Below are 12684 nucleotides of genomic sequence, written 5' to 3' on the forward strand. Positions count from 1 at the left end.
TAACCGGGAACGGGCATGCGCACTGGCGGTGGCAGACAGATGCGGATATAAGGATTGGCGCCGGCGCCACAGCTGATGCATTCATTCATTCTTCACCGAGGAGGTAAGACCACCGACCCGAATAGCACAGTTATACTGATAGGTGAAGTTTTAGGGCAAGTTGCTTCTGCTATTATACTCTTCCCGGGGTTTGAGTCGTGAATTTTCTTCGTAAATAGCCATTATTTATAACAGGGCTCTTGTAAAATAGCTTCAAATCTGTTCATCATGATTAATATAGTTTTAAATGGTACTTTTCTGTAAAAAAAAAAAAAAAAAAAAAAAAAAAAGAAGTCTATACACTTCCAGAGCATTCATCCTAACCTCATTTGTGTTTGATATGTTCTCATTGATATCTACTTAGTGAAACTAGAGACTATAGTAAGGTTTGTTTGCACAAACACTGATATTTGTCCTATAGTTTTGTTTGTTTTCAGATGATCTTCTGCTCTAGCAGCCCTATGCCTTACAAATTTTGAGATGTTGCATGCAAAAGTTTAAGATCACTAATTATTGTGCATATTGGGGATACCAAGATCTTGTTGACCTGGTTAGCAGTTGCTAATTACAGTAGCTCCCCTCCACAACTTTGCCTCGCGGTAGGCTCAGATAAGTCGACTTTTACAGGATATTATAACACTTTTATTGCAATATTTAGTTGTGGAGAACTGGTACTGGACGTTGAAAATGGTTTAAGTGTGATATAACTAATATTAGTCGTTCTTTAGTGCTGTTTTATATTCGTAAACTTGGGACAGGTTCAGAGAGGAGGGCTCAAATCCTCCCGCTTCTGCCTTGTGGAAATTGGCGCGCCTTTGAGTTTCAATCCTCGATAAAAGTTCATATTTTGCCGTCTTAGCCTTTCAAACTACACGATAGATACCCGGAGACATGTAGTCAATCGTTGAAGACAAGAAATCTGAGTTTAGATGGGGTATGTTTTCGTTTTTTTTGTTTGAAATCGAGGGAGCATTCAACCCCCCTCTTTCTTTGCTGCAGTTGCCTCACTAGCTTACAGAAACTGGCTAGTTTGGCTCAGTATTCACCACATTTAATCACTTTTACCTCTTTATTATGAGCCAAGGAGCTAAATAATAGTTGCGCGTGGCTTTAAGGTTTGTTTGTTCGTTTTGTAATTTGTTAGTACTGTTTTATTGTGAGGCTTTTATAGCTCATTTATTAGAGTTCGCATGCTAATACTGTATCTGTTCTCAATAGCTAGCAACATATTATAAACAGGTTGAAACTGCTTGTAAAATTGGACGTTTTGAAGATTTCAGCCACAGAAACCCTCTATAGTTCCATCAGGAGTACTTTAAGAGTAAATATGGTATTTCATGAGTTTATTTAATTCGTTTATAATGTTGTTTTATTAGTTTGGGGGTACTTGCTTCAGGGCCATTTTGCCTCACTAGCAACCTCTATATATATTGTGTGATCATGTGTATGGGGTGGGGTAGAGGGGTCACTGGGTAAATCAAATACCCCTTTAACTAAGAGGAAAATTATGAAAGGGTTCCAGTAGAATTGGTTCTTTATAGGTCCTGCTATACTTGGATAAGTTCTTAAATGTCTCCCAAAAGTCTCACATTTGTAAATACATAGTTATAGTTAGAAATACACCTGAAATGATCATCTCACCTTTTCTTTGCAGCGGAGCCATAAATAAAGCCGACACCATGTCTAGACGCAGGTAAGCAGCTAGTTTCTCTGCTTTAATGCTGCTGAGATAAAAGAGGAACTGCCTTTTTCCCCTGGTGGTTTGCAAAAAAGTTGTCCAACTTATTTGCTATTTAATCTCTTCACTGCCATGCAAAGTTATTTTAAAACAAACTTTTTCGAAATAATGACATTTAAAATAGATCATTTTGAGGAAATTTTGTAATTTCATCATCAGTTTCGTGCTTTGTCTTGATGTTGCTTGTATAAATTGTATGTAGATGTTCAGCTTGAGAGTTGATTAAGTGGGTAGTGAGTTGAATAACGTCTGCTTTATCACCAAAGATCTTGATATCATTTTCCTTTAATTTCAGTGGTCGTATCACGCTTCAAGCCAGAGATTCAAACACACCAGAACCAACCGTGAGAGTCCCACTGAAGAAAAGAAAGTCTGAGGTTTGTCATGTCTTTATTTGCATCTGGACGTTACTCGCTAGTTATCATGTTATAACTGTTCACTCTAACCAGGCTCAAACAATTCATTTTCATCCTCAGCCTTCCAAGAAGAAACTACAACCTGCTGCCAAGAAACAAAACTATGAAATAAAGGTTAGTGAGTCCACATGTCCCCCACTCTAAATGATTGTGCGTGTTTATAACTGATAAGAGCTCTGCTCACAGTGTGCGCTACTAAGTCATTATCTCTGGTGGGTGAGGGACCACCCATTCACATTGTGTACTTCCCTGTTTTTTAATTTAATATTTTATATATTTCCACACCTTTGCATCATGCTATTTTCAGTGAAGCACGGTACAATGGCTAGTTTAGCATACTTTCAGGTTATTGTGAAGCATAAGCTCACATCTTTAATACCAGGGGGGGCAGTACCCATATTTGAACACATGGTGTCGCCATTTATCTTTTACAATGTCACAGATGGAGTTTGAACACTCATTTTAATGTTCACATTCTGTGCTATACACTAAATCAGGGGTGTCCAAGTCCAATTCTTGAGAGCAACTATCCTACAACTTAATGAAATGGCTCAGTCACCTCATCTGCATATTACTAGCCTGGTAATAAGCCATTAATTTGATTCAAGTGCATTGGAGAAGGGATGCATGCAAAAGTTGCAGGATAGTTGCTCTCAAGGTTTGGCACCCTTGCACTAAATACTTCTAGCAGAGAAGATATACATACTTTCTCAAATGAGATGTAAGAAAATTGGATAAATACAACAAATTTTCACCCAAAAAATGGAGAGGGACTCCACATAAACCACGCTGAATCAAAAGTTTTAGATAATGGAAAAGTTTAGTCTTTGCCCATTTCGGACTGGAAAGATGAAAATATGTTGCTGTCATCAGTGATTCAAAATGGCATTTTTACATGTCCGTATGTTTGATGTATTTTCAGAAATGTTGGCCAGAAGACGACATGGGTCCCTGCATTCTCATTGAAACTCCCCACAAAGACATGGAGCCCACAGACTCGTCTGGCTTCAAACAATACCGATTCAAGAACCTCTTCATCAAGGCTTCCCCCATTCCTAATATCAGGTAGTTAAAGGATTTTGCACATCATTGACACGACCATATCTCAACAAGTCACTTCAAAATGTTCTCCTTTGTTTTCAGTTGATGCTTCAATCCACTCTGCATTCAGATTTTAATGCCCCTGCTTAGTTGATTCATCATTAGTTTCTATCACCCTGATTGGTCACTTTATTTTTCTCCTTGAAGGTTTCAGGAGGAGCAGCTTTATTTTCGTAAAGTTGCTTAATATCTAACCCAAAATGTTAAGTCTCCCATTATGAATCGTGGCAGAACCACAAAGCCTTAGTTAACTGCAGCACTAGTCTTCCTTCTTGTTATGAAAAACTAGCATTGCATCAGGTTTCCTGTCTCTGTGGGACACTTGACTTGCATACCTAATATAACTGGGCTGCAGAAAATGATTTTCATATTCTTCATGCTGTTTCTCAGCATTAAGGAAAGCACATTTTAAAAGTTTTTTTTTTTTTTTCTTTCTTCCAGCTGGGCCTGTTCCGACGACATGTGGATAAAGATGATCAACAAAGAGCTGAGCTATGGACATGACAAAAGCTACCTGCAGCGGCATCCTAAACTGCAGCCCAAGATGAGAGCAATCCTGTTGGACTGGCTGCTGGAGGTAAGATGGAATACAGGACTGGAAGTGTATGATTTTATGAACCTCTTGATGTTCAGAAACTGGACTCTAGTTCAAGCTTGTAGGTTTAACTGTATGTTTCTGTGTAGGTGAGTGAGGTGTATAGCCTCCACAGACAGACGGCATACCTTGCCCAGGACTACTTTGACCGCTTCATGCTGACTCAGGAGAATGTCAACAAAGATTACCTGCAGCTCATTGGCATCACAGCACTCTTCATCGCCTCAAAGATAGAGGTATGTCCCTCTTGCATTTCTTACATTTTTATGTCATTTCAAAATTGCTTTCATGCCAAAAAAGGTTAATTATTGAATAACTGTTAACCTGCCTTCTTTAGGAAATTTACCCTCCCAAAATATACGAGTTTGCCTACGTGACAGATGGAGCCTGTGATATTTGGGACATCCAGCGTACAGAGCTTCACATACTGAAGGTACATCTGGAGAAAGATAAACGCAGCTGTTAGTTTCTGGAAGTGTTGTAGCGTCTGAAACATCCATCCTTGTGACTAATGCAAATGTCTTCCTGCAGGCTTTGGACTGGAAGTTGTGTCCAGAAACTCCCATCACCTGGTTGAAGCTTTACGCTCAAGTAGAAGCTCAGAAAGATGGAGAGAACTTCTTGGAGCCACAGTTCTGTCAGGAAACGTACATACAGATCACCCAGGTACCTTCACAAGCCAACATCTGAAGGCCATGTCCTTTTTGTGCTTCCTTGTATTTATTTTCCTCTCCCTGCTGGACGGAACAATGTTGTAAAAACTCTCCTCAGGGTTTGTTTCATAAGATTAAAATGGACTTAGTGTGCAACTATATTTAAGATTAAGGATGACTTTAAACAAAGCATTTGACTGACCTGTTATGGCTTGTTGCAGTTGTTAGATTTGTGTATGATGGACATCAACTCGCTGGACTACAGTTATAGTGTTCTTGCCGCTGCAGCCTTCTGTCACTTCTCCACGTTCGATGTTGTTCATAAAGTCTCAGGTAGGTCCCCTCAGCTGCAGTCTCTGGGTTTTATTCTGCACTTTAGTTCTTGTTGAACTAAATTAAACTTAGTAAAATAGGATGTATAGATTTTTTTTTTTTTTTTTTAAAGAACTGAGAAACATCTTTTGTTTTTATGCTGGACTCAGTGATTTATTTCTTTATTGTCTGTTTGCAGGCCTGACGTGGGAAAGTGTGTCTGACTGTGTTCGGTGGATGACCCCCTTCATGGACACGTTGCGGGCTGAAGCCAAACCTCCCCTGAAGAACTTCCCCAAAGTTAAAGCTGAGGACCGACACAACATTCAGACACACGTGGCCTATCTGGACCTGCTGGTGAGCGAGGAGAACACAACAGAAATCCACTACTTTTCAGCAGTCATGTCTTACAACAAGATAATGTGCTGTACATTAAATGAAAAGCTTATAATGCTGTGTATCCATCCATTCATCCATCCATCCATGGATACATTATATCCATGGATGGATGAAATAATTTAACATTTGTATTTTAAGGATACCTGAACACATGAAGCTCCTCAAACTTCAGCTGTGACTTAAACTGTTCTGTTTCTGTCTAAAACAACAGTTGTGAAAATGATTTCTAACATGTTGAAAAACTGTTTTATATGAAAGATGAATTCAGTCTAAATGGTAAACATGTTAGACCCGTCATCGTTCTAACTGTGATGTGAATATTTACACGTAAGCCAACAGGTCTAACAACAGCTTTCCTGTGCAAGGTGTGTCCAAAATCCACTTGTCCACTCGACAGGTCTCTGTATGTAGTTACCACTGTAGTTGTTGGACTAATGAGGAGCATGAAGTAAACTTGGTGATGAAGTTTTGAAGCATCTCAGTCATCAACATTTCCATGCTAATAATTTAAAGTTGCTCACAAAACTACTTTCCATTGCTGACGTTGCATCTTTTTTGCTACATTGCAGAGAAAAGCTCAGGAGCATCAGGTTGACAGTCTGGACTATCAGCTCTCACCCGTTGCTGCTGGAAGTTTCTTGACCCCGCCTAGCAGCACAGAGAAACCAGCCAATCCCTGAGCAGGAAAGGACCAAGTGGGACACGCTACCTCTCCTCAGTCCAGCCTGATGTGATGGCCGACAGTTGAGAACACGGCTCTCTGAGCAGGAAGCAATTTGGGCAAAGAGACCTCATGTTTTGTTTTAATGTTTTTTTTTGTTTTTTTTTTAAACACTAATTTCAGATTTCTGGTTGTTTATTTTATGGCCAGAAAATGAATTGGTTGAATCTGGAAGAAAATCTGCAATGGAAAAAGGGAGGCTTACAAAATCTTCCATGTCACCTCCAGAGAAAAAAAGCAAATCTTTGGAGCTTCTTAAACGATTGCAGTTCTTAAGTCAGGTTATCAAATGTTGTGTTTTAGTCTGAACCAGCCGCAGGCATCTCTACACTAGATGCTTTCCTTGACTGACTCCAGCCGTGTCAGGTGGCGAAACTTGCAGCAATGGCAGCTGATCAGATGTTTTTCATTCAAATAAACTAATTTAGGTTTGTGAGGAAGCTGATCATTTCATACCTGTGAGGTATTATCTGGGAATTTCACTGGTGCTGTTGTTAAAGTGGAGGCATTGGTGCCTCCACATGTTGCTACAGTTGATTCTCAGGAAATGAGGAACACCGGGTTTTCTGTGTTTTTATTAAAGTAAATCGCATTCCACTTCAAACAGGTGGATTTACATGCGATGCATTTACTTGGACATCCCAATTTGACATTTACTCTCTGAATTATACCACAAAAGAACCGATGAGCTGCGGCAGCCATAGGAATGATACATTTAGTCATTCTAATGTGTACATGTGCTTCTAAGTGCATCTGGACTGTATGTGGTTTAAATGTTTTTATTGTTTTTTTTATTTTTATTTTTTGTTGTAACTGCTGCAACTTAGTTGCATCCTCTTGTTACATTCCTGGAAAACTTGATAATTCTGCAAAGTTTTGCTTTTTCATTTTAAGGTCTTGTATTTATTGATAAGCCTTAGTATGTAAAGGAAAATGTTTGTTCATATGTAAAATCTTTCAGTGATTGAGCTCAGTCTGATCGCTGCCAAAGGCTAAAGCTATTTATAATTTTTGCTCTGTGACACCTCTTGAATTACAGTTCTGCATTAGATTGAAGTTAGCCGGTCCTGTTTCTTCGTGCCTTTTTGAATAAAAGAACTGTACATTTACTTTATTTAAGCTGGAGCGAGCCCAAAGGTGGTGATCAAATAAACCTGTGACTAAAACTGCAGTGAAGAAATAAACCATGTGAACTGTATGTAGATGTTTAAAAATGAATGTTTCTATGTAAATACAACAATTCAGAAATTTGTAATTTCTTTTATATTTGAATGTCTTAAATAAATGATGGGAATTTTTTTTCTCTCATCTTTCGATTCTGATATTCATACCTGAAAATATGATTTTATTAGTCTGGATTTGTTATCAGTGATTAAGTGAAATATTTCCTAAAGCTTGCAGGCCCAACAAAACATTTTGGGGGAAAAAACATCCTCTTCAAGTGTGGCTTTCTGGTCTAGGGATGTTTTCAGTCAGAAAGGTTTTTAACCAGGGGAAAAACTACATTTAAAGGTTCAATAAACAAGATTGAGGGATTAGAATAAAGCTTGTTTCTTTTAAAGTATTCCCCTTTATTTTGAACATTTGTTTAAATTATGACTCAAAAATACATACAAAACAAAGTAAAAATCAGGAAAAATATAAATGAAACCAGCAAAAAAGCAATTACATGCTTGAAATGGAGTAAGAAGTTTAAAACTTTTTAAATCCCACCCCTTTTTCTAAATTTAGCTATGAAACAAATTATGCCTGTCAATCTATGGATACACACTTCAGGCTGCATTCTCACCAACTTCCCTGACAAGTTTATTAAACAAACAAAGAAAATAAGAAACCACAATAAATGAAAATGTAGCTTAATTAGTTGTTTTATTAAAACATGATCACTGTTGTCACTGTTGGAGTTTATGTTATGTAACGTGGGCTACCATCAATCAACAATCCTGGTTTAAGAGAAAACTTTAGATGTCTATAGTTAATGATAAAGTTGCTCACTATTGTGAACTTTCTGCAAGATTTTCTTCTCTGTTGCTGATTTCTCAGATTAGGTTATTTTACTTTCTGCTGAGATTTAAAAAGGGGCCTATTTTACCTTTGCTTTGCAGATGTTTTGATAAGATTAGAGTCAAACAGAAGCATCATAAAACTGCCCAGCTTCTTTTTTCATTGCAGAGCTGAAGGAGAGTTTCAGACAAACAGCAGGTCTCAGTTTGGTGTCATGTTTGTTGTTAAAGAAAACAAAGAGAGCTTCCATTGTGAATGAAGAAAAACACTGCAGTGCTAATGAGCAGAAGCTCATGTGAGAAGTACTGAAAGTGTTCAGGAGTCCATGAGCCGCCACAGAGCAGTAAAATCAGCCTGAAAATGCATCAACAAGCTGAACGCTCAGTTTCTGACTTGACTGAGTCTTCATTTAAAAAAAAAAAAAAAGGTTAAATTTGCAATTATTTAAAAAATATTTTAGGATTTAAAAAAAAAAAAAAAATTAAATGCCAAACATATTAAACTTTACACCCTTAGTCTTAAGTGCTGTTAAATTGTATATTCTTAAGTTCTTAACTTTAAAAAAATTTTTTTTTGATCAACAAATTTTTTTTTTGCAAATCAAGAAGTAAAATATGTTTTATTAATCATCTCAAGTAAATACATAGTTGATGCATAGCCTGCAGCTTGGTGTAACCCAGTGTTTCTCAAATCCAGCCCTCAGACCTCTCATGTTTTAGACACGTTCCTCCTCCTCCAAAGCACCGAGTCAGATCGTTGAACTTCCTTATCAACTTCTTTGCAGCCTGTTAACGATTCCTTTACTTCATTCAGGTGATCTGTCCTCTCCTGGTTCTCGTCCTACCTCTCAGGAAGATCATTCAGGGTATCCTGGTGAGGAGAAGTGTCCAGCTCACATGAGTTGAAAACAGGGGTGCCTCAAGGGTCGGTGCTTGGCCCTCTTCTCTTCTCACTATACACCTCCTCACTTGGTGGTAAATGGACTTGTACTTCTATAGCACTTTTCTAGTCATACAGACCACTCAAAGCACTTTACACTACTTGTCACATTCACCCATTCGCACACACACTCACTCAACACACTCATACCCCGATAGGCACATCGGAGGGCAGTTTGGGGTTCAGTGTCTTGCCCTAGGACACTTCGGCATTTCAGGGGAAGCCTGGAATCGATCCCCCAACTTACCAGTTGAAGGACAACTGCTCTTCCTCCTGAGCTACAGCCGCCCCACTTGGTGCAGTCTAAGTTCTCACGGCTTCTCCTATCACTGTTACGCTGATGACACTCAGCTTTTCCTCTCCTTTCCTCCGGATGACACAACTGCCTCAATGAGAATATCAGCCTGCCTTGCTGATATCTCTCGCCACCTTCTGCTCAATCTGTCCAAGACAGAGCTCATCATCTGCCCAGCCAATCCTTCCTTACATCCGCAATTAAGTGTGAAGCTTGACTCTGTCACACTTGTTCCTACTCCTGCTGCCCGGAATCTTGGGGTCATGGTGGATGACCAGTTGACCTTTAAGGTCCATGTTGCCTCGGTTGCCTGTACCTGTCGATATGCTCTCTACAACATCAAGAGAATCAGACCGTACCTGACAGAACGTACGACTCAGCTTCTGGTTCAGGCTCTGGTCCAGGCTCTGGTCATCTCACGCATCAATTACTGCAATTCCCTACTGGCAGGTCTGCCTGCATGCTCTGTTAAACCTCTGCAGATGATCCAAAATGCCGCAGCGCGTCTGGTTTTCAACCAACCCAAACGAGCTCATGTCACTCCGCTGCTAATCGCACTGGCTTCCGGTTGCAGCATGCATCAAATTTAAAGCTTTGCTTCTGGCTTACAAAACAATAACTCAAACGGCTCTCGTCTGCCTTCACTCCCTAATCCAGACCTACACTCCCTCTCGACAGCTACGTTCCACCAGTGAAAGACGCCTCATGTTACCACCACAACTTGGGACTAAATCACTAGCCAGACTCTTTTCCTCTGTTGTGCCACGATGGTGGAATGATCTCCCAAACTGTGTCCGCTCTGCAGAGTCCCTGTCTACTTTTAAGAGCAAGTTGAGGACTCAGCTCTTCAAGGAGCACTTCAACACTTAGTATAGCTGTATTTATTGGAAAGTTGGAGAACTTAGCCCAGTTCTTTGCAACAAACTTTATGATATTAATTATTTGTATCATAACATAGGTGACATTATATGGTGGGAGGGAAGGGAGTAAACAAAAAAAAAAAAAAAAAAAGCCTGTAGCACTTCATGCAAGAATCTGCATCCAAGTGGACAGTCCACTAGCATCTTCCTACGATGTCCTCTACTGTTTAATTTTGTGCTTGTGTTGTTCTCACTCATATGTAAGTCGCTTTGGATAAAAGCGTCTGCTAAATGACTGTAGAATAGAATAGAATAGAATAGAATAGAATAGAATAGAATAGAATAGGTGTGTTATAGTAGGGTTGTATATAAAACATGCAGGGCAGGGGGTCCTGAGGACCAGAATTGAGAAACACTAGTGTAACCACACATGGCTTCTCTTGTGACATAACATGCATCTCATTATCTACATTATGTTCTCCCAGCAAAGAATCACAACAAGCTGCTTTTAAATCTCAAGTTATTAAATATTGAAAAGATGTTACAAAATAACCATTTAGCTGCAGACAGCGAGTTTCTGAAGTTTTGACTGTCTCATTTTTTAGTTTTATTGTCACAGCATCAGACAACTGCATGAATTCAGTTTGACAAATTATGACCAAGGCAGGTTTAGCAGATTTATTTTAGGCTGGCTTGAACAGAGTTGTTAATCTGCAACGGTTCTGGGATCCAGGCAGTGTGAGTGGGAAGACAGGTTCCAGTGGAGGCAGATCAGGAGCTCAGGCAGGGAATTTTAAGAAAAGAAGGAAAGTTAGTTTAGTTACACGATATACTAACAAGAAATTAAACTGACTAGAAGCCAGTGCACCACAAAAATTCAGCACTGAATCATGATCAGCCTGGGGTTTATAACCAAGCAGTGTGCAATAAGCCTGACACACGTCCTACACACACACACACACACACACACACACACACACACACACCAGGGGAAGACAGCGCAAACACAGGAGGAAAAACACACCTGATCTTAGATATCCATGACAAACTCACTGTTACTATAACAAGCAGTTGTGCTTTAAGGTGAAAGCAACATTCATTGTAGTGAAAACTTTGCTTTAGACTAAACTAACTTTGCAAACTCCTCAGATTATTATGCATTTCATTGCTTAAGTGATAATGAAGTATATACTGAAAGATTCTCACATATCATAAGAGGCTAAATCCAGAATTATGTCTGCATTTAGCTGGACCTACTTAGATTCTTGATTAAATACACTATAACCTAAACCTGTCTTTAACCCAACATGAACTAAGAGCACTGTCCTAAACATAAATGCACCAATCTTTATGTTGACATGATTTTTTTTTTTTTTTGTCCTCAGAAATAAAAGTTGAATCATCATGAAAAGAAAAAAAAAAGTCTGCACAACATCAGTAATAAACGCACAAACACAAAGACACACAATCATGGCAAAAGGCTGAATAATGACCAGGAAATTTTCCCTCTCTGCTCATTAAATGTGGGACTCATATGTAGGCTATAATAACAGACACAGCCCCCCATATGAGCATCTCCCCTGTAGAGAGAGTATTGTGTTGGCCTGGGAAAGTGTGGTTTCAGCCCACCTCCCCCTCCTCCACACACGCACACACAAATGAGGAAATATGATTAGTAATAAAAGCATAGAACTGACACTGACCTGTGGGAAATTGGAGAAATGACTATTAACAATAGTTCTATATGATTAGTATTTTAGTTTATCTCATAAACTTCTCATATGTTTAATTTGTACTAATGATAGTAATAAAACAGCAAGGAAATAAAAAAAAAGCAAATAAAAAACCTTTGTCTTGGAGAAGTACCAAAGCAGGAAACCTTTTTATACATAAATGTTACGACCCAGACTCTGCTAGGGCAACTGAGCCGCACAAAAGAAAGACCTGTGGCCAGGTGTACATATGGACCAATATGGATTTATTGTCCAATGGTGGAAGACAAAGCAAGAACAGGCCAGGAATGGCCTCAAAATAGCCAAACCAAGAGCAAAACAAGCCCGTACCGTAAAGCAGTTTTCCGAACAAAAACACTGGTTTAACTATTCAAACAACAACAAAAAAAAACTAACAGATATCACAGAACAATGACTATGAACAACACCACAGAAAATAAGGCAGATGCTTTTGAGCATCAGATAACTGTTCACGGGTTAAGGGAAGTGTCTCGGAGTCAAGATCTGACATGACAGCAGCTCTATCACTTGTGTCCTCTGAGACACCTACAGGGACATCACTGATGATGTCAGTGGGGGGGTTGTCCCCTGAGAACAAGTCCATGAGAGTTGTCTCAGCAAGATCAATATTGACGTCCTTACGGGCTTGTGAACGAGTTAATGCACAAGCAGGGTAAAGCTTAGTGTCTGTACATGAGTGGTCCGAGAGAGGGGCCACAGGAAAATCCAAAATCCCTAGATTAGGGACTATACGTTCTCCAGCCACATCATTTCCCAACAACATTGTTATTCCTTTTATGGGCAAATCAGGACACACAGCTACAGGGAAAAATCCAATTACCAACTCAGAGGAAATGTGTACTTGATGTACTGGTCTGG

General features: G+C 39.3%; 1 protein-coding gene across 1 annotated transcript; it reads left to right on the forward strand.

The window, feature by feature from the left end:
- Positions 1-1718: 1718 nt before the first annotated feature.
- ccne2 (cyclin E2) lies at positions 1719-5933 on the forward strand (the record flags this gene model as incomplete). The annotated part of the gene is made up of 11 exons (XM_079240256.1): positions 1719-1732; positions 2073-2154; positions 2254-2307; positions 3116-3258; positions 3736-3871; positions 3979-4125; positions 4227-4322; positions 4421-4555; positions 4764-4875; positions 5054-5211; positions 5823-5933. 11 exons carry the CDS (start codon positions 1719-1721, stop codon positions 5931-5933), a joined length of 1188 nt encoding a protein of 395 aa, XP_079096382.1.
- Between the last annotated feature and the right edge of the window lie 6751 nt (positions 5934-12684).

This window comes from Telmatherina bonti, assembly GCF_933228915.1.
Source record: "Telmatherina bonti genome assembly, chromosome: 5".
In the NCBI taxonomy this organism is placed as follows: Eukaryota; Metazoa; Chordata; class Actinopteri; order Atheriniformes; family Telmatherinidae; genus Telmatherina; species Telmatherina bonti.